The 27,416-nt window shown below is 40.4% G+C and overlaps 4 protein-coding genes across 15 annotated transcripts in view; 3 read left to right on the top strand and 1 right to left on the bottom strand.

Moving 5' to 3' along the window:
* Window positions 1-27,416, bottom strand: part of LOC143429015 (uncharacterized) — a 134,734-nt gene that overhangs the window by 57,545 nt on the left and 49,773 nt on the right. The gene's annotated exons all lie outside the window — the stretch shown is intronic.
* On the top strand, window positions 1,433-17,620 carry LOC143429159 (CREB-binding protein). Of its 11 annotated transcripts, none has more exons than XM_076904630.1 (21): window positions 1,433-1,572; window positions 3,062-3,217; window positions 4,990-5,198; window positions 5,274-5,648; window positions 5,735-6,023; window positions 6,104-6,409; window positions 6,493-9,434; window positions 9,509-9,666; window positions 10,990-11,070; window positions 11,155-11,289; window positions 11,441-11,917; window positions 11,999-12,164; window positions 12,485-12,655; window positions 12,730-12,963; window positions 13,045-13,275; window positions 13,357-13,476; window positions 13,560-13,861; window positions 13,957-14,367; window positions 14,766-15,069; window positions 15,168-15,588; window positions 15,682-17,620. In XM_076904630.1, exons 1-21 carry the CDS (start codon window positions 1,491-1,493, stop codon window positions 16,152-16,154), a joined length of 8,043 nt encoding a protein of 2,680 aa, XP_076760745.1. In that variant the 5' UTR covers window positions 1,433-1,490; the 3' UTR covers window positions 16,155-17,620. The 11 variants fall into 11 exon arrangements, with proteins under 11 accessions (XP_076760745.1, XP_076760744.1, XP_076760741.1 ...); XM_076904629.1 differs by having other exon boundaries at window positions 10,960-11,070; window positions 14,769-15,069; window positions 15,183-15,588; XM_076904626.1 differs by having other exon boundaries at window positions 10,960-11,070.
* Rps3 (ribosomal protein S3) overlaps window positions 19,662-27,416 on the top strand; it is a 66,923-nt gene continuing 59,168 nt past the window's right edge. Inside the window, exon 1 of the mRNA XM_076904371.1 lies at window positions 19,662-19,668. Coding sequence (XP_076760486.1) covers window positions 19,666-19,668 — 3 coding nt within the window. The 5' untranslated portion in view covers window positions 19,662-19,665. The remainder of the gene's footprint in view (window positions 19,669-27,416) is intronic.
* Window positions 23,600-27,279, top strand: LOC143428837 (uncharacterized). 2 transcript variants are annotated; one of them, XM_076903991.1, is made up of 7 exons: window positions 23,600-24,223; window positions 24,569-24,697; window positions 24,772-24,958; window positions 25,046-25,327; window positions 25,403-26,110; window positions 26,192-26,328; window positions 26,417-27,279. In XM_076903991.1, the coding sequence occupies exons 1-7, from the start codon at window positions 24,143-24,145 to the stop codon at window positions 26,642-26,644; spliced, it is 1,752 nt and encodes a 583-aa protein (XP_076760106.1). In that variant the 5' UTR covers window positions 23,600-24,142; the 3' UTR covers window positions 26,645-27,279. The 2 variants fall into 2 exon arrangements, with proteins under 2 accessions (XP_076760106.1, XP_076760105.1); XM_076903990.1 differs by having other exon boundaries at window positions 23,602-24,223; window positions 26,402-27,279.

The raw sequence follows: 27,416 nt of genomic DNA, 5'->3' as shown, positions 1-27,416 counted from the left end.
GTGATAGATGAAGCCTGCGATCGAATATAAAACAGAATAAAATTGCAAGGTAATACATGGGCTAATGTATAGGGAGCAGCAGATACCTGGATGGATTTATTATCTTAAAATATAAATCAGCAAAGCACGGGAATCACTGGTTCAATGTTTTCTGGCAATAGGAAACAATTAGGCTAGGGTCTTTTTCAGTTGATCAAATAGCGAGCACCACTAAAGCGTAGAGTGAGAGTAGTGTGAGAGGTTATTGAGAATATACTTTGATGGGAATAGTATCTCGAAACTTTGCTGTAAACGTACTGGCGTTGGCAATGATCGTATCTAATTCAAAGAGAGTCTTCCAACCACTGTGCAAAAAAAAGACCGGCCTTTATCAAATGGCGGCAGAGGAATAAACGAAATTCTCGTGGCTGTTGGACCGGCGGCGTGAAGATAATCACGGCGTTCGTGGCCTCTCTGTCTCCGGCCAATGGGGGCAGTCGGCTCGGTCACGTGACCGATTGGACCAATCGAATGGTTAGTCTAACGTCACGGCAACCATACGGAGCCAGTCGGACATTTTCTGACAAGCGTAGAAAAACTTCTCGTCAACAGCAGCCGCCATTTTACGTTAGCCGATACTCGTGCGGTGCGGAACTCTCGCGATCGCTTTTCCCAAGCGAATTTCTGTGGCGCGCGGTGGCCGCCCCGGAACCGACTCATTTCATCGTCTTCGCCTCCTGGCGTCCGTGATTGTCTCGAATGTGTGGGGAAAGCGAGCCGCGTCCGCGGTGATCGTTCGCGCGCCCCGTGTCGCAGTGTGCCAAGGCGAGAGAAGAGGAGAGGAAGATGGTGCCAGCGGGCCTCGAGAGCGATATCGTTGCTGCGAGCTAGCGCCGTGCGCGCAGCCAGTCCGCCACACTCGAGTGTTTGACGAGTCGTGTGCGAGCAACTAAACCGAATATAACGCGAGGAGGACTCGTTCGGTGGTGTGTGATTTTTAATCCGAGTGGTGATACCTCAGGATTCCGATACCGATAGTCCTGTTAACTTCTCGGCCTGTTCCGTCCTCGCGCGAGTGGCCCGTGCACCCGTCGAAAAATTTACACTGTGTGTGTGTGTGGGCTTTAGCGCGGGGTTCGACGTACCCCCGACGATGCCCAATGGTTGATCGTGTACCGAAGCGTGCTCGGGGACGCTCCACGCGCCGCGGTTTTCATTGTTATTGTCATGCCTACGAATATGCTAGGAGGTTGGTGAATTTTCGCGGCTTCACCGAGGAGGAGGAAGTAGTAGTAACAGCACCAGCATCAGCACCACCAGCACCAGCGGTCTTCTAGTGGCGTAGTGCACCGTTTCGCCCGTCTGTGTACCCGTGTATACGTGCCTGCGTGCGTGCCTGCCTGCGTGCGTGCGTGCGTGCGGTCGTCCCGACTTGCTGCCGCCGCCGCCGCTTACTTACTACCGAGGGTAAACAGCCTGAGAGAAGAAATAATTAACCCTGAAAAGAAACCATGGCCGACCACCTGGTGGATGGCCCGCCGAATAAGCGGCCGAAGCTTGGTGATCCTTTTCAAGGGACTTCGGATTCCGCGGGTAAGTTTATCCTATCGGTTACGTTCAAACATTCGCCTGAATTAGTCGGCCGAGCTACGCGAGCTAATCTTTCGGGGATAAACGTCGTTGCAAGTGGCACACGAGCCGCTAACTATTCCAGACGATTTACGGGATATGCACATATGTATCTATTTTCTCACTGAGAAATATATACCCGCCGTTTATCACTTACAATCGTGTACTGTCAATTTCTTCGGACGGATTACCACCTTTGAGCAAAATTACCACATGTCCGTGCACCCTTCTTCTTTCTATTGCCGTCACCTCCGAGTCTCTTTCACCGAAGTCAACACGTCCGAACAATAGTCTTTGTTGTTCAACTTTTTCGATAGTGTTGTGGTTGTGGCTGATTGTTTTATTTAACGTTACAAGTGTCACCCTTTGACAGGGCCCTGTATTCACCGTATTCTAAGATCGTGCCGAGTTTACCTTCTTTGCTTCATCGTCCTCTGTAACGATCGAACTCGTATGCAACTGTTGGTTAACTGTTTTTTTCATTTTTTTTTCTTTTTTTTTTTTTTTTTTTTAATAAAAACTAACCTAAATTATTCAACAAATACCCTCGCCGATGTTATACTGTATCGCGGCATTGTGTAACGTTGTTACTAATGCGATAATATTCACTCGAGTCTATTGGACGTATTAATATTTGTAAACAATAATACTTGGGAGCAGATGTGATGTTCTCTTATGAAACCACCGACAATGACGAAAATTGTCACCAGAGAGTTTTTAACCTAGAATATCTTTTATGTGCTTCGATGTTGGTAAATTATTACTATGCACCGTTTAGCTAATCCGAACCGGTTACAGAGTTTAATCTTAAACAACGGATGATTTATGTACAGTGTATATATAAATTTTGCTCAGAGGTTATAGACGCATTTCGTATGTGAAAAGTAATTGTTTCTATTTAGGTAATCTATAACTTCTGTCTTGTTGCACGTTCTTTCTCTTATTCAAATTTAACCTAAACAAAATAATAGTATTTTGTACATTTTTTAGCTATCTTTATATTTAGCTCTCATTTTATTTTTGTAGTGCATGGCAAATGCATGGAAGTTTGAATAATTATTAAAAATAAAAGAATACATTACGCTGGCATGACTGACGCGTTAACCATTTTCTTATTCTTATTTTCTTTAAGCGCCATCCGATCACCTTAACAGTTTCTGAACTCAATAATAATTCATATAATCCCATATCAAAACCGATAATGACTGTGTCACTTAAAATATTCGTTATACAAATCGCAAGATTTAGTCAGGTTACACGATACAAGTGGCAGACATAGTCTTTCTTCTCTATGCAGGATTGTACGTATTAATTGAAGAACCATACCTGTTAATCGATTGTTTATGTAGTAAGAGATACCGGTTAGACTGTTTCTGCTACTTAAGACACTGTGATCCAGAAAGCGTAGACAGTTTTTCCACAGTCTGAAATAAAAACTGTGATATATATGTAGTGGGTATGGCGCCTCTAATGATGCACCATGCTTATACAAACTACGGGGGAGGTGGCAGTGGTAACATGCAACAAATGCAGGGCCCGCCACAACAGCTACATCTGCAACAGCATCAGCTGCAGCCACATTGGAACAACCATACCATCCACAAAAGAAGTAAATATTATTACAAAACCCAGCAAAAAGTTCAAAAGTACTAAGTCCAACACTACAGAATTTGTTTGTTTGTCCATTCATCTTCATTTATTGGTATCATAAAGCTGTAATAATCATTTGATTACTTCCAATTTATGTCATAATTTATTGTTAACACATACAAATTTTTGTATTCTTCGAAAAGTGTATATACATATATATATATGTGTGTGTATACATATAAATATATATATATGTATGTATATATATAGTTTTGGCATATTGTCACTATGGTTCAATAAAGATTCATTTGTTGTTAATATTTATAAAACTCAAAGTGAACAAAAGAACTACATTGTTTATTTGTACAATAGATTATAAGGACGAATAAATGTACCAAATATATTGTTTTATAATTCAAAGAGATTTGTTTCTTTTTACAAGATACTGGAGAAAAATTGGATCACTTTAAATGTTATAGCAGAGAATAATATATTTTAGTTTAATATGTCGTTGTAAAGAAAAATATAAATAGATATGTTGTGAGCTTCAAACACATTTGTAAGTGATGAGTGTAACATGGACATGCGACACACATGTACAGAGCTCTAAAACTTTACACTAGGGTGAAATCCTATTAAGCAACGTGTATAAATTTTTTACTAAGAAGTGTTTATGTATTTTTATCGATATAAAGTTGATCTAGGTTGTTAGGTAGGTAATCATGACCTTTTGTGTACATAATTGTTTTCATACTTTATAGGTAATTGACACCGTAACTGAAATAAAGTGATTTACCTAAGTTTTAAGAGTTTCAGAAACTTTTCTTTAATGTTACAACATTAAAAAAATATTCCATTTACAAATAGTTGTAAATACTCTTTAGAGTGACTATGATTTCTTCGCATGACTGTCTACTCTAAAGTTTGCCATCGGTAGCTTTGCTGCTTTTGTAGTTTAGCACGTCTTTATTGTGAAGAGAAATTTTTATTCTGCTGTAGTATAAAACCTTTAAGTTATGCTCACACAGTGTATGTCTCATGTCTTATTTATTTATGTATTTGTTTGTTTATATATTTACATGTAGTTTGTTGTAGAATCTTTTTATTGTTTACTTTTCTTTTTATATATATATATATATATTTTTTTCTTTTTTTTTCCTTCAAATTTGCATTTGACCCCTTTTTTCTCCGTTGTTGTATGGTCAATCATGGATAGTCAAGTAAGTTAAAAAAAAAAAGAACAAAAAATACTTTTATATGACAAATGTATTTCAAATGCTGTAGGTTAGTATAAATTAAACAAATGCAATTTTCTGTAACATTAAAACATGATATGTACATAAATGTCAAAAATGTGTGTGCATGTATGCATATATGTGCATGTATATTTTTACATGCAGGTATATTATACAGCATGCATCAAACATTACATGGTAGTACAAAGATTTTACTATTAAATCTTTCAATAGAAGCTATGGTGACGGTGCTGAATCTTATCTTTACATTATTACTAATGGTTTTTTGGTCTCTATGGTATACGTTACATTTAATATCATAATCTGACATTAACTTTTTCAACTGGTTACCTAGAAAAGTAATCCTTCGGTCGTACGATGATGAACCTTCCTATAAATTCTGTAGTCCAGAAACATTGTTCAATTCGAAATTGTAATATGCTTGTTACCATTGTGCAGCATCTATGATTAGACGCTTTACTTTTGTAGTAACCAGTATTCTTTTCAGCATCGTACATGCGGGAGGATCGTTACTAATGCAAATATTTATTCTCAGATTACATAACAAACACAGATATGTTTGATCTTGAAAATGATCTACCTGACGATCTATTATCATCGGCGTCGTGGGGTTCTGCGACAGAAAGCGCTAAACCACCAGCAACAGGTCCAGGTCCAGGGCAGCAGAATGGCGCACTTGATTCCGAGCTTAGACAACATGTACAGCAACAACAACAACTTTCACATCATCTTATACAACAACAGGTTTGTACACGTCAAATAAGCAGGATGTCTGTGTACACGTATAGCACTGTATAATTTTCATTGTTTTTCATACAGGGCAACAAAAATTTGGTTGCTAATTCATTAGTAATGGCTGCTGGAACTTTAGGTAATAAAAGTCCAAATATGCAATCTCCACCGAATGTTTCTGTATCTAAAGTAGTCGATCCACAAATGGTCGTGAGTCTGGGAAATTTACCAAGTAGTATAGCCAGTTCTTTGGCAAATAATCAAATGTCCATTGCGAATTCAATGGGAAGCCTTCAATCGTCAATGAGCATGGCTGGAAGTAATCCTACCATGTCAATGCCAGGTGGAATAAATTCTAGCCTAGTTATGACCAGCACTGCTAGTGGGAATAATAGTATGGGTGGAATGGCAGGAGGAAGTTTAATTGTAACCAACAGTCTCAACAAACAGCCTTTAAATACTGTAAGTTTCATTAGAACAAGGAATTATATGAAAATCCTTCTGGTTTTTTTTTTTTTTTTATGGGACATAATAATTCTGTTATTTAGGTAAGCATGATGGGCTCCAACACTCAAGGAATTCATCATCCTGGTGGGCCGCATGGTGTTGCTCAAATGCAAAATGGACCTGGTATTATGAATACCAGAGCTGTAGCAATGCAACAACAACAACAAGCTCATATGGTTGGACCAGCAAGGGGCCAAAGTCCGCATCAACAAGTACATCAAGTTGGTATTGTCGGCCCCAATCAAGGAGGTCCAAGAATGCAGGCTCCTCCAAACATACCAAATATGCCAAATATGGGACAAATTAGTGCATCAAGTCCCTATGGTTATGGTAACAATATCAATCCATATATATCTGTACTATATGGTGAGTAACTTCCGAATATATTTAAATATACAATTTTCAAATAGGATCTCCAGCTAGCGGGCAAGGGCCTGGAGTCGCTGTGTGCACCAACAGCCCTGTTGGAGTTGTTGCACCACAGCAAAAAGGAGTGGGAACAAATATAACTGCCATGCAACCTGGTAGATTTGGAGGAACCACGGGACCCATTGGTTCCACAAATGTTGTCGGTGGTCAAGAAGGTGGTATGGCTCAACAAGCTCAACCACCTACACCAAGTCCTGCCCAACCTCAGTCTGGTGCACCAAGTGGAGGTCAGCCTGGTCCACAGCAAGCAACTCAGGGGCAAATGCCTGGTGCCGGTGCTCCGACTGGTAAATATCCGTGTTTATTTTCAAATAAAATTATTCTAACAAATAAGTTTAGTTGACTAATGTTCACGTATATATTGAATTAGGTGCTACAAGATCAACTGCTGATCCAGAAAAACGCAAGCTTATCCAACAACAGCTGGTCCTTTTGCTTCACGCGCATAAATGTCAACGACGAGAAAATCAAGCGAATGGTGACGCCTGGCAATGTTCGTTGCCAGATTGTAAAACAATGAAGAACGTATTAACTCATATGACCGCTTGTCAAGCGGGTAAAAATTGTACGGTGGCACATTGCAGTTCTTCGAGGCAAATTATCAGCCATTGGAAACATTGTAACCGCAACGATTGTCCTGTGTGTTTGCCTCTGAAACAAGCGAACAAAAATAAAACAACAAACGCTGTCACAGCGTCCACAACACAACCAAATAGCCAACCAAATCCGAGTCAAACCGAAATGAGAAGAGCGTGCGACGCGTTGGGTATTCCATGTCCTACGACGACAGCTGGTTTGGTAGCCACTCAATGTGTTATTGCCGGAAGCGCCAGACGAATGCCAGCACCAGGTATGCAGGGATCACCCGGCGCGTTGGGAAACGTCAGACTGGCCCAACCTCAAACTCAAACTGCACCGGGTCAATCCGTGGTTGGCGCTGGCCAGCAAGTAGTTGCTCCAAACGTGTCTCTTCCTTTAAATTCTGATCCTAATACCGTCGGAGTCGCTGGTAATCAAACAGCACCTACCAGTGGTCCTACACCCGCTGCAGCCGCGACTGCCGCGAATATACAACAATCCATTAATATGCAACAATTGTTCGGTTTAAACGATTCAGGACAGCTTAGTGTTCCAAGTGAAAATAGGCTAGCCAATCTCCAGCTTCCAGGTGGACTTCAGCCAAGTCAAGTGACTGCGACATCTGTGCAGGAATCAAAAGACTGGCATCAAACTGTAACTCCGGATCTTAGAAACCATCTTGTTCATAAATTGGTTCAAGCAATATTTCCAACTCCCGATCCACAGGCGATGCTCGACAAGAGGATGCACAATCTTGTCGCGTACGCAAGGAAAGTGGAAGGCGACATGTACGAAATGGCCAATTCGAGATCAGAATACTATCACTTGCTCGCGGAGAAGATATACAAAATTCAAAAGGAATTGGAAGAGAAACGGCAAAGGCGGAAGGAACAACAGCAACAATTGCAAGCCCAACAACAGCAACAACAACCTCAACCTTCTGGAGCATCTGGTTCGGGTTTAAGGCCATGTGCTCCGCCTGGTGTTGGCGCGGTGCCATCATCACGACCGGTTGGTACAGTCGCTCCTAGTTTGCGTAGCCACTCGCCGAGCATAGGTCAACTGGGAGCTTTACCCGCGATGAGCATTCCGCACAATAGAATGCAGTTCCCGCAACAACAGCAAACGCAACAACAAGTACAGGTTCAGGCCCAGACCAACGTCCAAGCCCAGGCACAAGCGCAGGCTCAAGCCCAAGCTCAAGCCCAGGTTCAAGTTCAGCAACAAATGCAACAGCAGCAGCAGCAGCAACAACAACAACAACAGCAGCAGCAGCAGCAACAACCAGGAATTTTAGTTGGTCCACCGGGTCCTAGTCCGAATGGGCAGTCAACTTCCAATCTTAACGTCGTCTCAAACCCTGGTCTCAGTCCTTTCGGGCAACCGCAAATGTCACAATCAAGTTTAACAACAACCACAACGTCCGCAACAACTAGTCAATTCCCAACCTCAAACGGTAGTTCCGGTTTACCCAACAGTTCTCCTGTACAAAATCAACACCAATTCCCCGATCTTAGAGTTAGACTGGCTCAAGCTCAAGCGGCGATCGCACACCAGCATCAGCAACAACAGCAACAGCAGCAGACATCGCAAAGCCAACAGCAGTCGCAACAACCGAATCAATCGCAACCGCAACAACCGACGAGCACTTCCAATCAAAGCGCTACGACGACATCGATGCCACAAGCGCCGTCACCGTTCAGTAGTATGCAGCAGCAGAACAATCAACAACAAAGTCAGTTTAACAGCAGTCGACCACTGTCGGTCTCGACACCTAACGATAACAATATCAGCACATCGGCACCTCAAACCATACCACCTCCCGCTTCTAGCGGGCCTAGTCCTGGTCCGGCAACGACGGCGAACGGACCACAGTCTACAACATCTACCCCTAACACGCCGCTAGTTCCTTCATTGATGACCCCGAATCAGACAGTATCTTCCGCTAATCAAACGCCACCTCATCCGACCACCACACCTTCTCCTGCCGGACTCGCGAGCCTTGGGAAAGGCATGACATCTCAGGAGAGGGCTGCATTGAACGCGCCTAGAACTTCGCAAATGTCTTCGCAAATGGCTGCTATCACAGCCGCTTTGGATCGTAATAATTCTCCTAGTCCACCGATGAATAACAATAAGGGAAAACTGGATTCGATCAAAGAAGAGAACATTAAGATGGAGATCAAGACGGAAGACGGGTCCGAGAATCACAGAATGGACGGCGGTAAAAGTGTCAACGAGGTGTCCATTAAAACGGAAATGAAAACGGAACCGATGGACGAAGGATCCAGCGAGGGTATCGTAAAAGAGGAATGCACAGCTAACATCAAGGAAGAACCTATGACACCGATGTCCAGTCAAGACACAACGCCTGACATTAAACCATTAGTTCCTGAACCGATTCAACCAAGCGGAACGTCGACGGACAAAAAACGATTGTGTCTATTCAAACCGGATGAATTGCGTCAGGCATTAATGCCGACATTGGAGAAACTTTATCGGCAGGATCCAGAGTCGAAACCGTTCAGGCAACCGGTCGATCCGCAAGCATTGGGAATTCCAGATTATTTCGATATCGTTAAGAAGCCGATGGATCTGTCAACCATCAAGAGAAAATTGGATACGGGGCAGTACAGTGATCCATGGGAATACGTGGACGACGTGTGGATGATGTTCGACAACGCGTGGCTTTACAATCGTAAAACCTCTCGCGTTTATAAATATTGTACAAAGGTACATTTATTTCATTATCTTCCAACCGTTCCGCGTTCGACCGTTCGAATTAAAAACGTCTCTGTTCATTTCAGCTTTCCGAAGTTTTCGAGCAAGAAATAGATCCTGTAATGCAAGCTTTGGGATATTGTTGTGGAAGAAAGTACACGTTCAATCCACAAGTACTGTGTTGTTACGGAAAACAGCTTTGCACTATACCAAAAGATGCAAAGTACTACTCTTATCAGAATAGGTCAGTACATAAAAGTTTCTTTTTTTTCATTTAATTAAATAACTATGTGCAATAAGATAATTTATTTAATTAATTAAACAAAAAAGAAAAACAATAGTCTGCATGATGGGAATATGTTAGTAGGTTTTATCTCCATCTTGCCCTATAGCAACTTCTTTTACTTAAACAATTAGATATCTTGTTAATGACATCTGTTACTCCCGTCTGTCTTCAAAGATTACTGACATTAGCTATATACCTATTAGTTGGTATAAAGTTGTTTTTAGGCGCATTCGATCTTATACGGTACATTTTTATTTGAAGAAGTGTTGCTGTAACCGAATGCGCCAGATATTAAATTGGCAGGCTAATTAACCTGTTTCGGTGGTATCAGTCGATTCAGGCCAGTCCCCTGACCTACACGGTTTTTATTTTTATTTCTTTTCCCCCTTACGTTTTTCATTAGAATTATAAAACTTTGATCGATAAATGTATTTTTTCGTAACGTCCGCACATATGAAGTTAAAATTTGATTACGCATATACTTAAGGGAACTTTGTTATATAGTAATCCGTAAAAGTGGTAGGATCTGAATAGTGTACAGTGCTGTTTCATAAATGATACATATACATATATTACGTATATATGTATATATGTATATATGTATATATATATATATATACACGTAATATGATGGAGAATAGCTCTTAATAAAGAATTCGCTTGTAACTCTTGAGTATATGCAGTTAAGTAATTTATGTACATATTATATAGTGTCTAACTATGGCACTCTTCTCTTCTTTGTATGTTACCTTCGCTCTACCCATGGGTTGCGCACGCACACACAAAAATCCTTGTTTGCTGCTTGCTTCTTGTGTTGCCCGCGCCCCTTGCTTCTTTCTGACTCTACTACTTCATGCCACGAAAATTGATACTACTTGGAAATTGGACGATTGAAATTGGATACCTGACACTCTTAAAATGAAATACATAAATAAATGTAAAACAAATTGTATTTGTGATAAATGAAAAATAATGAAAAAAAAAAATACGTAAATTACACGAAATGATGACTCTCTGCAACTTTTGGAACAAAACAAAAATAAAATGAAACGGATCCGAAAATATAATTGGCAAAAAAACACTACTTGCATGTGTATAATTGCAAATACAAATAAATATTTATCAAAATTGGATACTCTCGACATTTGGATACGTCGATTGGGGCGTGAAAAAAATTGATCTTCGTTATGATGCACGCATGACATTGACGAATTGAAATTTGGATCTAAACACTATCGATTGGAACAGTAGTCTAAAGGCATATGGTCTTGTTTCCGACAGATACACCTTCTGTCAGAAATGTTTCAACGACATTCCTGGTGACACTGTGACGTTAGGAGATGATGCAACGCAACCACAAACGTAAGTTCCGAAATAGTTGCATTTAACAACGCGTTTATTTAGATGTATGAGATGTAAAACGAGTTATCGTATTCTGAATTGCAGTGCCATTAAAAAGGAACAGTTCCAGGAAATGAAGAACGATCATTTGGAATTGGAGTCTTTTGTTGTGTGTACAGATTGCGGCAGAAAGGTACATCAGATTTGCGTGCTGCACATGGAATCAATTTGGCCATTAGGGTAGGTAGAAGCATGCTCTTACGAAGTAACGTTCCGTGTACTGGAACACTCCTCTACGTTATCTTGACAAATTTTACGATTAACTCTGTAATAATTAACAGTCTTTCACGGGACACCTAAATGTATTCATTGTAAGTTGAAACGTTTCCAGGTTCACTTGTGATAAATGCTTAAAGAAGAAAGGACAGAAACGTAAAGAAAACAAGTTTAACGCCAAACGTCTGCCGGTTACTAAATTAGGTACCTATATTGAAACGCGCGTAAACAATTTCTTAAAGAAAAAAGAAGCCGGCGCTGGGGAAGTAGCAATTAGAGTTGTGGCGTCCAGCGATAAAGTTGTAGAAGTGAAGCCAGGGATGCGAAGTAGATTTGTAGAAAACGGTGATATGCCTGGTGAATTTCCATACAGAGCGAAAGCTTTATTTGCATTTGAAGAGGTCGACGGCACAGATGTATGTTTTTTCGGCATGCACGTGCAAGAATACGGCAGTGAATGTACACCACCTAATACTCGAAGAGTTTATATCGCATACTTGGACTCTGTACACTTTTTCCGGCCTAGACAATTCCGAACAGCGGTATATCATGAGATTCTTCTTGGATACTTAGATTACGCGAAACAACTTGGGTAAGTACAAATATATTCAAGGAATATCTGTAATATGATATTGATATTAACAACAGTTATTGCATTGACATTTTTTTTTAGGTACACGATGGCTCATATCTGGGCCTGTCCCCCTTCCGAAGGAGATGATTATATATTTCACTGCCATCCTCAAGAACAAAAAATTCCAAAGCCTAGAAGGTTGCAAGAGTGGTATAAGAAAATGTTGGACAAAGGCATGGTGGAAAGAATCGTGCTTGATTATAAAGTTAGTACTAATATATCATTAATTCATAATAAACTGCGTCACCTTCCCTTGCACCTTGTTTTTTCAGTATTCAATATATAACAAAGTATGTGTTCCTTACTCTTGATATACAACACAGTCTCAAGTGTTACCTGGGGATTAATTATTATTCCTGGGTGTCAAAGTAGACTAAAATTAACGTCCGCAAAAGCTAATGTTCTTATTGTATTTATAAATATGAACATAGGATTAGCGGACTACAATTAAACTTAATGCTTCTCATTGACAAATGAAAGATATCAAAACCATGGATTAAAATATTTACCATTTATTAATTGCAGGATATTTTGAAACAAGCAATGGAAGATAAACTCCAATCAGCAGCCGATTTACCATATTTCGAAGGTGACTTCTGGCCCAATGTTTTAGAAGAAAGTATTAAGGAGTTGGATCAAGAGGAAGAAGAAAAACGTAAACAGGCAGAAGCTGCAGAAGCTGCTGCTGCTAGTGCAGTGAGTATAATGGAACAGTATATTATTTGAGATAGTAGATAACCAACGGTTGATGCATAATTTCTTCGTTACAGATTTTGTCGTTGTCAGAAGATTCCGAAACAGGTTCGGATGGTAAAAAGAAGGGACAGAAGAAAGCCAAAAAGTCTAATAAATCCAAAGCAAATCAAAGAAAGAATAGTAAAAAGTCTAATACTCCGCAAACAGGAAACGACCTTTCTGCAAAAATCTTTGCAACTATGGAGAAACATAAAGAAGTATTCTTTGTTATTAGGTTGCATAGTGCTCAAAGTGCAGCCAGTTTAGCAGTAAGCATTTGGAAATACTGCCTTCTTTCATTCACGTACTTGAGTATGTATTTCTGTAACAAAGTGTTTTATCTATTTTAGCCTATTCAGGACCCTGACCCTGTTATTAATTGTGACCTTATGGATGGCCGCGATGCTTTCCTTACAATGGCCAGGGAAAGACACTACGAATTCTCTTCCTTAAGGCGTGCGAAATTTAGTTCAATGTCTATGCTATATGAATTGCACAACCAAGGTCAAGACAAATTTGTTTATACCTGCAATAACTGTAAGAGTCATGTAGAAACAAGATATCATTGTACGGTTTGTGATGTAAGTATCGAACTAATTATTTTTCACGTATCTTGTTCTTATGCAAATCAGTCTAATGTTATTCTTTATTTATCTCGATAGGATTTTGACCTGTGTATAAGTTGTAAAGAAAAAGACGGTCATCCTCATCATATGGAGAAACTTGGTTTAGATTTGGATGATGGTTCATCGCCGGCCGATGCCAAGCAAGCTAATCCACAGGTAAATATGATATACCCTTTTTTTAATCCAAGACCTATCTTATTATATGCATCTGCAATAAATGGTTCAATTTTGTAATATAGGAGGCGCGCAAACTTTCGATACAAAGATGTATTCAGTCGTTGGTGCACGCATGCCAATGCAGAGATGCTAATTGTCGTCTAACGAGCTGTCAGAAGATGAAGAGAGTAGTAACGCATACGAAAGTTTGCAAACGAAAGACGAACGGTGGTTGTCCGATATGTAAACAATTGATAGCGTTGTGCTGTTACCATGCTAAACACTGCCAAGAGACTAAATGTCTTGTTCCATTCTGTTCGAATATCAAACATAAATTGAAGCAACAACAGCTTCAACAACGGTTACAACAAGCGCAATTGTTAAGGTATGATGTTTTAATTTTGCGATTTAGGAGCGGTTGTTAATAGTGATAATAACCGAGACCCACATATATATAATACACACAATTTCATATTTTAGGAGACGAATGGCTGTGATGAATACTAGACCGACAGGTCCTGTAGGAGCAATGCAATCTGGACAACAGAGTTCGAACGTTACTATGCCCGCCGGTGTTGCTATAAAACCGGGAATCAGCCCTACCAATCTGTCTTCGCCGCATCAGCCTGGAATTGGATTGAAGCCTGGAACGCAAACACCACCGGCTCATGTCCTCCAAGTGGTGAAGCAAGTACAAGAAGAGGCTGCGAGGCAACAGGCGCCGCATGGTTACGGCAAAGTAACACCGGGTGGTGGAGTCGGCGTTGGAGTCGGTGTAGGAGGACAAACGGGCGGCGTGATGCCTCCGCCACAGATGCAACGGCCGATGTCCGTCCCAATGGCAAATCCTGGTGGTACTCATCTCATTTCGATGGATCAGTGGACGGCAAGGTAAACTATTGAACAAAATTTATAAGATCAATTCACAGAATGCCCGAACAGTTAATTCTGTTCATATAACTGATGCGGGCTTGCGCCTTTCCCTCATCGATCGAATGTCGAATCGTGCGCATCACAGTCCGACCTGTTATCTAGAAAATGTTTTATTGAATCAGCGGTTTATTGAATCGGTAAAAAATTCTCAAGTCTTCCTTTCCAAGTATTTTCTGTTATCATAGATTCGCGTGAAAATTGTAATCTTAAGGCTATACTTCTCTATCGTCTTCCTATCATCTCTATTTAATCGTGTTCTCGTGCATTGTCGCCGGTGGGATTATCGAAGAAATTAAACTCTTTCGTTGTTGGAAGTTCTTGGCGAAGATAGCAAAATAATAAATTTTTATTTGCAGTAGGTATCCGAATGCAGTGATGCAGCAGAATCCTGGTTTGAGGCAGCAAACGCCGCAGCAGATAATGCAGCAGCAACAGCATCAACCAGGAATGGGAATGGGAGGGCAGATGCCGAGACCGACGGGAGTCCTCGGCGGTCCGGTTAGTCAAGTTGGACCGCAAGCTCAAAGCAACATGCAAAAACATGTATTCCAGCAACTTATGCAAACTCTTAAAAATCCCCATACTCCAGAACAACAAAACCAAATACTTCAAATACTCAAAAGCAATCCACCGATCATGGCTGCCTTCATCAAACAACGGGTATGATGATTTGCCATTTATTTTATCGTATTATTTGCTGCTTTTCACTCTCTCGATTTTGATGATTTCTATCACCATATAATTTTTTTAATAAAAAGGCGCTTGCCCTTCAGCAACAAAGTGGTCAATACGGCGGAGGGGTTGGCGGGCCCTTGGGTCCTAATCAGCCGCAACAACAACCTGGTTTGCAGCATATGATGTCTCAACAGCAGCAACAGCAGCAACACCAGCAGCAGCAGCAGCAGCAACACCAGCAGCAGCAGCAGCAGCAAGGGAGAATGCAGATACAGGCGATGTTAAATCAACAGCAGCAGCAGCAACAACAACAGCAACAGCAGCAGCAACCTGTTCAGCAGCAATCTCCATGGTATAAACAGCAAATGCTGGCAATGCAAAGGCAGCAGCAACAACAACAGCAACAGCAGCAGCAGCAACAGCAACAACAACAACAACAACAATTCACGCAACCACCGGCACCTCCTTACGGTCAACAGCGACCCATAAGGCCGTCCCTTCTCGGTAAGAATTATTTAATTCTGGAGAAAACGAGATTCCTCGAGCCGGTTGGTTCGTGGTCTAACGTTTGCCACGATTCCGCGTATTCTTCTCCAGGTTATGGTGGCTTTAGCGAACAAGGATACGGTCAACCCGGTTTAAAGCCAACACCACCGCCTGTACCTTCCCCGCAAGGTGTGATGGGACCTCCAGGGATCTCTGTACAGCAACAGCTGATGCAGTCCGTACGATCTCCACCGCCGATTCGATCTCCTCAACCGAACCCTTCTCCGCGACCGGTTCCGTCTCCGCGTAATCAGCCAGTTCCTTCCCCTCGATCAGGGCCGGTGCCATCGCCTCATCATCATCCTCACGGCACCCCAACGCATTCGCCGGCTCACGAATTAGCCGGGCCAAGCGAAATGATGCTCTCGCAGTTGAGCGGTGGGACAGGTGCACCGACAGGTCATCCGGGTACCATGCCCCATCATCCATCTCCGGCACCACCGCCCACTAGCGGTACGGACACAAGTGAAGTGACGCCAATGACGCCGCAAGACCAACTTTCGAAATTTGTCGAAGGATTGTAGTGACTGTTAGTGAACACGGTCAATATGAGTGACTACGTTAGTGGGCGAACGATGACTTCGCATCGTATGTCAACCGTTTTAGAAGGACGGTCGCTGTTCCATCTCTTTCTGTAATGAGAACAGTGAGAAAGGAAGAGAGAAAGAAAGAGCGAGCGAGCGAGAGAGAGAGAGAGAGAGAGAGAGCGAGAGCGAGCGAGAGAAAGAAAGAGAGAGAGAGAGAGAGAGAGAGAAAGAGAGAGAGAGAGAGAGTAAAACCTCCATCCGTTCTGCGTTCCTAGGCTTCGTGGAGATATCAGGTACAACTACTTACGTCCGGTACCCTGACCAAGTGTGCTGATATGTTCTCACGAGACGAGTCAGAGTACCACTGGGTGCGACCAAATTAATCCGGATGACGCGTATTCCCTCTTTTTATCTCCGAGTTAAGGTGCTGGAGCGATACACAGCGTAATATGTGGTGCTGCTTACACGCTCCACGAAGATTCTACAGCTGGCTCAATGGACACTTTGAACTTACGTTACAATGTATTCTCGTACCTCAACTTCGGACTCCCTAATTGAGAACCGGTGGAAAAAAAACGAGAAAAGAAATTATTTCAACCTATCCACACAGGACATCGAGAGAGACTATTGAAACACATTCTCCCTGCAAAGAACACATACACGCCCATACGTACATATATACATACATACATAACACGCACGCATAGACACACGATACACATACTGTGCCCCTACCCTATCTTCTACACCTCGTACACACGACCTTTTCATCTAATACCACCTTCCCTCGCTGCTGTTCGTGCAGGCTGAGTGAAATCGTACAAATGTGTTGTGTATACTTAACGTTAATTAATAATTAATAGTTCAAATATTATTAGCGTAGCGATTATATGCAGTTATTATATACCACTATTATTATTATCGTGACGAGATGCAAAGTATATAAACAGATAACAGGAGATGGACTGTATGAAACGGAAAGATATTGAAAAAGAAGCCAACAACAACATTGTATGTAAGGAAGGGAGAACACAGAATTTAGTGGAAAGTTAAGTAATGTTAACTTAGGCTAATTTGTTATTAAGAGATCGCTACGGTTGCGTAAAATTTTATGCATCATTCTGAAATTAATCCTCAAAATAATCTGCTGAGCCGTTCGATGGAAAAGAAAGGAAAAACCAATCTCTGTTTGACAGGACAGGCGAGACAACGCGGATTAACGGTGTCGCAACCAAAAAGTAGAAATTCACGACAAACTGCTATTTGCTAGTACGGGAGGATTTATAAATCGTGTTAATTTTGAAAAAAAATGTTTTTCAAATCGAGAGGGTCCAACATGTACAGTTCAATCAAAATATGTAGCTACGAAGCGTAACCGAAACGGACCCTCGCGTGAAAAACGTTCTGTACATAACTATACTATTATTACGATAATAATAACGATTATTATTCATTTCCCTGTCTATTATGAATTTATTATTAATATTATTACTATTATTATATAATTATTATTGATTCTTATTAATAATTATTATCATTATTATTATTATTACTATTCTTTTTATTATTATTACCATTATTACTATCATTAACATTGTCACGAAAAGAAGATTCAAAACGTATAAGTATAGTGTAATATTCGGGAGAAAAGCGAGAAAGGGATCCACACACACGCGTTTCTAATTACATGGGCTCCACCCATGCACGATATACACACGAGAAAAGAAACACAACAGATACCACGTATAACACGTATATATCGACACTACGTGACTATGCCAGTGCTGTATCATAGTAAACTGTAAGTGTAACTTTTCCTCCCTCTTTTTTCTTCGATACCTATTTAAATGACTAGCTGGTAAAGGACGATGCGTGAACGTGTGCTCCGTCGGGTATTTTTTAAATACACGGTGTACAACGTAGCCACCATGTAATCAAGCTGTAGCCGATTTATAGACGTAATCAGAAGTACTAATGCAACCACACGCTACCGGTGTAAAAGATCCGAACGCAAAAACTGCGTTTTGTTTTGGCGTTTCCGTCGGCGAAAATACAGTCCGATTCGAAATGAAATCGTCGAAATTCTGACCTGTTTGATAAGCATACGTTACCCTCTAAAACCAACCCCCTCACCCTCACCTCCCCCAAATGATACTTGACACGTTTAACATTTATATCCAGATAACAAGATGAAAACATCTTCGAATGTTTTACACGCCGTTACCTTTTCTACTCGTAAAGAAATTTTTTGTGAAAGTGAAACAAACAGAGAAATGATAGTTCGTGGGGGGGAGGGGGTGGGGGTAGTAAGTTTAGCAGAAAAAAGAATCGGTTCTGATCACTAGACGAACTTGCTTCATGTAATTAAGGCGCAAAATTTGACGAGTTATTTTGTTACTTTTTAGGATTTCTCCTCGTTTTATGAAAATCGTCAGTATCGCCGAAACATTCCTTTTTGTTATGTATTCTCTTTTTCTGTTCTTTCCACTCTATTTCCTCTCTCTCTTTCTCTCTCTCTCTCTCTCTCTCTCTGTCTCTCTCTCTCTCTCTCTCTCCCTCTCTCTCTCTCTCTATCTATCTCTCTCTCTCTATACCTTTCCATTTTTTTGTTGTTTTTTTTTTGCCTTTTGTTCCTTAGATCAATTTTTTGTACAGGAGCGCCTTAGATTCATGTTTTCAAGATCGCCAGCTAAATCACAGAACGGAAGAAAAGAAAAAGGGCGATTGAGAATCGTGTAATGACGACTAAAAGTTGAGCAGGTCAACTGGATTGATTATGAAACGAATCGAATTGTAGGCGCACATTTTATGTATTTACACAATTTCTAAAAGTGAGTTAAAACGAAAATACAGAGATTAAGCGGACTAACCGAAAGAAAAGAAACACGGATGGTAATCGACTATAGGTTTAAATAAACGATTTTATTAGTAAAAGGAGAGTTAATCGTAACGACGAAAACCCAAAAGTATTTGGCTTAGTATGGCTGTGTTTAGGGCAGTGTTGTAAATCTGAAAGTGGGTATACCTTTTGTGGTAGTAAACTCTTTTAAGTGCGAACGTTCGAATGCTGTGGCGTGCCAACCCGACGATCGCGAACAGAGTATGATCCATTTTATTTGATCGATTTTTATTAATTCATTAATTACGAGACAACAGAGAATTGCTACGAATCCGGTCCTTTCGCGAAACGAATGAAAAACGAATGCGTGTGCAACACATAGCAAGGAAAAAAAAAGAAAAAAAGAATGAAAGGGAACATCGATGAGTACCCTCTTTCTCGAAGTGGTTCGAGGATAATCGCGAGTGTAAAAAAGTGAATCTTAAATGTGCTCGAACATCAAGGAAGAGATGGCTCATGGATTCGCGGAAAATCGTTTACCGTGGACGAGAGAAAAAAAAAGTGAAACGAACACCGTGTTCGCGGTCTACGCTCCGGAAGCGTTTAGTAACGTCGGATCTGTTGGTACGTTGGCACTCGGTGGCAATTAATTATTGTAACAAGAAGCGAATGGTACAACGCTATATATAAATATATATATTATACGATTTGTTTTCTTTTTATATTATCGAACACAATATAGGCCGCGGTTATATCATGATGAAGTAAGCATTATGAATGAATTATTCATTAATTACCCGATAGTCGATAACCGCGAAAACAAAACACTATGGAAACATTATTATTATTATTACGCTATCGTTAATTGAAATACCGACTATAGAGTACCACTTTTTATTATGACATTTCGTAAATAGTGAACCGATTATCTAACTAAAGATTAACGAGACACAAGTGTAACATTTATCCCGCCTAGGTAAACGAAAAAAAAAAGAAAAAAAAAAGAAAGGACACTCCATTTTTCATCCCAGTCTCTTTTTTTCTTTTTCCCAGGTAACGAGCCTCGAGAGGGACGGAGGTAAAACCGAGCAGTTCTCCCTCGGTTCCTCACGATCCAGCTCCCGTGTCCACCTTGATCCAACACTGCATCGGTCACGATAAATGTTAAATTGTACAATACTTAATAGCGCGCGTTCCTTTATTTATTTTCCTCTCGGTGGGTTCTCGTGGTTCTCGTTCGTACGAGACGACAGAATGAAATAGAAAAGACACTATCACCGTCGCCATTCGGACTATCTTTTTGTATATCCCCCTCGCTGTAAAGACCGTGGACTCTCTCGCGGAGTGACCTAGGAAAAACTTTAGTTAACGTCTTGTTTGCTCCCGTGTTCGCTGATTCATTTTGTAAACGCGTTTTTTGTAAAGTATATAAGTTCAGTTTATATAGAAGCGTGAATGCCTAGCCCCGCGATCCGCTCCGGTAAGGGAAAAAAAAATATGTGAATTTAGGTTTTTGCTACAGTTTTATACTCTTGGACGAGAAGGTGACTTCGTTTTCCTCTTAACGATTTGTAACGTAGATAAGGATTACTGTATGTTGATGTTCATGAATATTTAATCGAATATTGTTATATTATTATTAAAAAAGAAGTTTTAAAAATATATTCCATTTTTATTTTTCTCTCAGCTCAGGTTGTAGATGTACATACGTACGTATATCAAAAGACCAATATCCTTCTCATAAGAGGTATTTCTTATCGATAATATTTATACAATCGCGAAGAGTTACTAAGAGTGAAACGAATTATTTTTATCTTATCTGTCGGACAGAGCAGAGCGATCTTCTCCGTGTACATCGAACTACCATTTTCATTCTTTGTCATTGCGCGTGTATCCCTTAATAAAGTATTTCAATATTCACACTGTAAGGAACTAAAGTTTTTTCTGTTAACTCTGTTACTATTCGCCGCCTTACTCGCTCTCGTTTCTACTTGTCCGCGCGGAAACTTCTCTTCGGATAAGCCACATTTTCTGTTTCTCGTACGCTTACTTGGAAAGTTGTTCACCTTTTTTTCCCCGTCACGCGTACGGCGATCTCTTCTACCCTATTTTTTCGTCTCCTCGCTATTTCTCACATGCCAAGCGCATACGTTACACATATGTAATGTTATATTGTATTACGATACCTCTGAACGAGACTCAAAGATAACATAATAACAAGGACGCACGTGTACCCTTGTCTCGACCTGTCGGCAACCTGTACAGATTCGCAATTAAAACTATAGAAAATTGTATTTTAGTTCCCGTCGATGACATGGTAGTGGATGAGTGAAAAAGAGCCTTTTTTGGCTTCTCGAAGAAATAATCTTACTTTCCAAGGATTTTGCTTGGTTCTCACTGTTTCGATATCGGATGAATCCTGTCGAAACCGTGACCGAATACGAAATGGGACTAAAATATGCAACGAACGTACCACGTTTTCCTTCTGTTTTCATTCTCCTATTTATTCTTGCTGCGTTCACCAGGTCTCCTTTCCTTAGCTGTAAGAACTAATCTCTTATTCGCGATTAGAGCGCATAATGTAAGAACGTAAGAATATATAAATATATATATGTATATATATTTATACATACGTATCATTAACGCAATATGAGAAATCTGACGAAATAAAAATTTACGTATTATTATTTGAACACTGGACATTGTATCTGTACGCTTTCAGACACCTTTTCCGCAACGATTCAAGTTTACAAAAATTCTTACGCCGCGATCTGTGGATCCCGATCAGATCTTGTCTCGCAGAAGATTTCGTTCGTCTCTCGTTTATCGATTCGTGCGCGCAAATCAATAAGAATATATTTCTCGATGAAACAGCTGTTCAACACCAGGGTTCGTCGATATCGTTAAAAGTGTTCGCAGTAACAGCTAATCGGTCGACCAGCGTTTGAGAAGCTAGAACTTAGATTTTCATAAGGATATCTGTACCCTTCGTTGACCGAAGTCCGAAGTGATTGCTGCTCGACGATTCTTCCGCCCTATCTTTTTCCATTTCCCAGCGACCGAATCCTTGGGCGATATCGTTGGACGGATAACAAAAGGAGGAAGTTCAAAGTCTCTGCTCGTTACGTACACGCGTTTATACGATATATTTGTACTAATTCATACGTACACTCTATATACATATTGTATACACTTATACAAAACGACACGGTACGCGTTTAATACTATTATTACAGTGATCGTAATAGGAGGGAATCCGACCTCCGCCGACGAAGGAAGCTCAATGTATAGAGTTGTATAGATTATTGTAGAGTATAGACGTATGCTTCTTGAAATTCGGGAACGCCACACTTGTCGCGCCTCATGATCGCTACAAAGTATGTTTCGGGAACGTTAAACGCAGCAACATTCGTCCAATGGAATAATAGATTTAACGAAACGAGATTGTAGCTAACCAAAGATCCACGCGTACGCGATTCTTCATTTTATACCGCATTTTACGAGGTGAATAAATAATGTTATTGTCTGTAAAATGTACCGCAACTCTTTTTGTACTGTACCGACGGGATTTTTATAGGGAGGCCATTCCATGTAAACGCGTTTACCATACTTATGTGAAACAGGAGCTTGATTTGTTCTATTTAGTTAAAAGTTTGTACGACACCCTTCCAAATGTTCTGTTCCAATGGTTGGCTTGCGACACCGATACTATCTTTCGCGACGGAATTGTATAGAAGAAAAAAAAACAAAATATTTAATAAACAATTTATGGATTATTCAACTCTGGATTGTCTTTGTACGATCGCCGATACGATATTCCACGTTTCTGTTTACTTCTATTTAAAAGACAAGTCCCCCGAGAACGCGTAGCTAATCAGAAACGAAGGCTACATGTATAAGGTTTAAATATCGATCGGCGTCTACCGAGTTCAGCATTGAATTGCAAATTAGCTCCGTGATATTCTGAACTTTACTTATCCTTCGTATGTAATATATGTATATTTGTATCTACTAAACTTTGTAACCACCTAAAAATCATTGAATTACTTTGAACGCCAATCGTTTGTCGTTAATCGCGAACAACGACGAATGACCGTATATTTGTATTCGTTGCTGCATAATTTATAAGCGCATATAATTGTGATAAGAAATAATAATTCGTTATATCGTACGTTGAAATTCCTCGTTTGTAAACGTTTATGCAAATACGCCACGGTAACGTGGAAATATGCGCTTTGTCTTTACGGAAAGGAACATTAACATATTTAACGTGAGAACTGCTGCGATTCAAAGACGCGAATCGATCGAAATTTCTGGAATACAAACCGATCCCGCGTTGTAACACGCGGGATATCGTGACTGGTAATTTACGAGAAAGCAATGGCTCACAGTGTGCCTTGTAACGAGATTACTATGTGTCCAATCCCTCGTTATTACTTTGTTTCGTTCAACTAATCCGATGGGAAAGTCGACCAACCAAAAGAGCCGAGTCAATCGAGGAAAGATCCAGCGTAACGGCAACGTAAATACTTGCCGTACAATTCCTTTGTTCACCTTGTTGAATTAGAGAAAAAACTTTCGACTCGAACGCGCCGCTGCGTCGTTCATTCGGGTCACGAGACGACGATGCGTCACGTAACTTTGTTAATCAAATTTTCGTAATACGAGCAACAGCTCGACTCTCAGAATGATTCAGGATTTGATGTATAGGCTGGGACGTGAGTGATTTGGTCGGCAACGGGTACACAAGCTGAAGGAAAGCGTGTGTCATCTGTGATGCTTGACATGGCTTGGCATGCGTGGCCAAGATGGTGGTGGTAATGGAGGAGGCACAACGACGATAGTCGGATTTCTCTGCGTGCCGTCGTCTTCGTTCGGCGCCGTTCCTCTTTAATTCTTCGGTAGCTCCTCAGAGGGTGTTTGTCGTTGATGATGCACGTTATATAGTATGAGAAGTTTGTTGATGTGTTAGTTGTGCATCATCGAGAAGAGATCGGTAGACGGTCGGCATATCTGTGAGATCGCTGCTGTGCCGTCCAAAAATAGATAAATGAACGACGAGCGTGCCATCCTTGTTGTTGGTGGTTCCACGCACTCCGCAACAATGCACGATTATTAAAAGGTTTGTGGCCAACGCCAGATAGGAATGGAGGTGCTCAAAACCAGCCAAGAAATTGTGCACGAAGGGTGGCTCATTAAATCGCCACCCACTAAACTTTGGCGAGCGGTTAGTATTTCAGGGAGCGATGTCAGAATCGAAATTCTACTTTCTTTACAAGCGTTTCGTTGTTTACGTTTTTAAATGCTTGTCACACCATTATGTCTATTTTCTCTCTTAAAGTGTTCGCAAATTCTAACCTCGTACGTCGAGGAATGTTTCATAAGTATGGAATGTTGTAGTATTTTTATCTGAGAATGCTAATGCTGTAATTAGCTTTTCAATGGCACTTTGGTGCAAGCGTGTTACATTTCATACTTAATGGACAAATTACGATGACCATTTAAATGTGCGAGAATATATATTACTTTAAATGTGTAACAAATGTTTTATTTACGATGCGTTTATTTTCAGCGTTGGAGGAAGAGATGGTTCGCTCTTCGGCACAGTGGAGAATTACCTGGACAATATTTCTTAGAATATTATACGGATAGAAATTGCAGGAAACTAAAGGGTCGTATCGATCTTGATCAATGTGAACAGGTAGTTATAAATGAACTGATTTTGTAATCGACTCTATTGGCATCCTCCAACTTAATTGTTTTGTTTATTAATAGGTAGATGCAGGTCTTAGGTTTGAAAATCGAAAGCAAAAATATCAATATATGTTCAATGTTAAGACACCGAAAAGGACATATTATTTAGTGGCAGAAAGTGAAGTTGACATGAACAAGTGGGTAGATGCTGTATGCCAAGTTTGTGGCTTAAAGGCATATACTCAAGACGAGGAACAGCAATGTCAAAGTACATACACCGGTGTTACTTAAAAGTATATAGTATTCGATAATACATTCACAATCTTTTTCTTGATATTATAAATATTTTTTACAGTGTTCCCCTTTGAACCGCAAGAATCCCCACCAATTTCACCTACAAGCACTATCTCTGGTCCTTACATTCCTATTAGCGAATGCATTTCTGGTCGACGACTAAACGAAATTAGTTCTTCCAATTCGACTTTGGGACAGGGACCTGAGCATTATGATGCCCCAAGACGATTGGCTCCATCTCCTCCTAGATCTCCTACAACAACTGATGCGGAAAGCGTTCTGACCGACGACGAGTGGACTACTCCGGTACCTAGCGTGAACTGGGAAACCTTCCCTTCCGCAGGTAAATATTCTATGTTACGAATATGCGAATCCACTTTACGTTAATATATACATAACATGAAATTTTTGGTAATAGGTGAATCCAAACAATTGCATGGTACAAGCGATGCCGAGATCGGTTCTTGGAGTGTTCGACAGCGATTCGGGAAGTTGAGAATCGTCGAGTCTACTGTACCGCCTTATGTAGAAAAGTTACCGGCACCTCCTAGACCACCAAAACCTCCTCACATGTTACCTGAAAATCCTGGTCATAATTATTTAAATTTAGAGGGTGCTACCGAAAGCTCGAAGCCTACGACTCCAGCGACACCTGCGCCATCAACACCCGCGACTGCAATCGTAACCGACGAATCGTACGATTTTCCAAGATCTCATCAACCGGGTATACCCGAGCCAAACACGATAGACAAACATTTCTATTCGAACGCTGCTCCAAGCAATGTCGAGGATACGCGAGTGTTCCGTTACGACTTTCAGGAAGAGGAACCGTCGAGCCCGCGCTCGGAAAGTTCCACAACTGCTACATATTCAAATCTACCAAGTCCCCTGATTCGAGACAACTTGAGTTCAGTACCGACGACAATGGTACAACCACCACCAACTGTTTATCGAGAATTGAAGCCAGGAAGAAAAACAAGCGACTCTACATCGGTTATTAGTAATGAACCGTCTCCGGGACCGATAGCGTCAGTTTTAGAAATGAGCTCCGCCGAACACTCACCTGCTGAACCACCAAGTATTAACAGAAAGTTGAAACCTCCGTTGAATAAATCTCCCGTGGAAGGTACAAATTTTATAAATAACATCTTCTCGTAATCTGATCGTTATGACTTGATGGAGAAATTTAAAGTTGTACATGTTGCAGGACCTTTAAAATTAGCTTCTCCACCTGGAAGAGGAAGAATTAGAGCGGCCCCTAGTCCTACACCTCCATCTCATATTCATTCGAATCGACATCAATCGATATCGGACGAAGATAATCCTTTCGAAGACAAAGAAGAGGTACGTAAAAAATATATATTTAGATTTAGTGTTACTGCTTGTTCTTTTTGAAATCGACTTTCATTTTTTTTAGATCTACTATTATCAGGATCAAAATTCATTCATTCCTGCGTCAAACCGTAGTCTCGTTGTGTTGCAATACTTGGATCTTGATTTGGAAACAAAAGAAAATTTCACATCTTCGAGTCTACCACCAACTCAAGCTCCTAATACGACAGTGTATAAAACAGTGGATTTCTTGAAAACTGAAGCGTTTAATCGTACTCGTCAACGAGTCGAAGAGGAAAGGAAACAATGCACTGATGAACTAGCTTAGCTTTGAATTTTATTTTCCACACTTTCCGCGACGAAGGAAAAGAGCCGCAATCCTTCTTTTAGCTAGAATGTAAAATATTGTCATTATTTCTAGCACTTCGTGACATTATAAACTGCGATATCCACGCAGTACTTAGCGACTCTTCAAGTGCCTTTTAAATTTTTATGTTCGTTATTGAACCGAAGATTATACTAAATCATCGTTGTCGATGATATATGATAGTTGGAAACTGAAGAGAGCAATATTCAATGGACCAAAAATGTAATGTTAACGATAAGAGAAAACAATGAAGAGGTAAGGAAAAGCACTTTCGTGGAACTCGTTATAACAGAATTTGTTAACAAATTTTTAAATAGAAGTGTAAGTATTATCATGTTCAGGTACGAACTATTTTTATATAGGTTTTACATGTGTCTAAGACGAGAAAGAGGCATTTTCATACCATCAACTATACAGTGAATTACGAACGTATGATATAGCTGAAAGTTTTAGATATCTTAATTTTAAGTATTAAACACACAAATAATATGTAATATATTTTCGAAGTGCCTGAATTTATTGTTTTTTTTTGTTTTTTGCTAAGACAACGAGTTGTTATTCAATGGACAGTAGAACAACATATTTATGGTCACAGATATGATTGATGTATAAAAATTGCTTTACAACTATTTCGTAGGAAATAATCTGAAAATTTATGTCTTTTTTTGACATATATTTTCTTCAAATGGTTTTAACCTGGCGATACAAATCCATAATGCGTAGTAATAGAAAT

This window comes from Xylocopa sonorina, chromosome 11, assembly GCF_050948175.1.
Source record: "Xylocopa sonorina isolate GNS202 chromosome 11, iyXylSono1_principal, whole genome shotgun sequence".
NCBI classification, from domain to species: domain Eukaryota; kingdom Metazoa; phylum Arthropoda; class Insecta; order Hymenoptera; family Apidae; genus Xylocopa; species Xylocopa sonorina.
The sequence above is the reverse complement of the archived record's forward strand: the minus strand, read 5'-3'. Positions and strand labels throughout refer to the sequence as shown.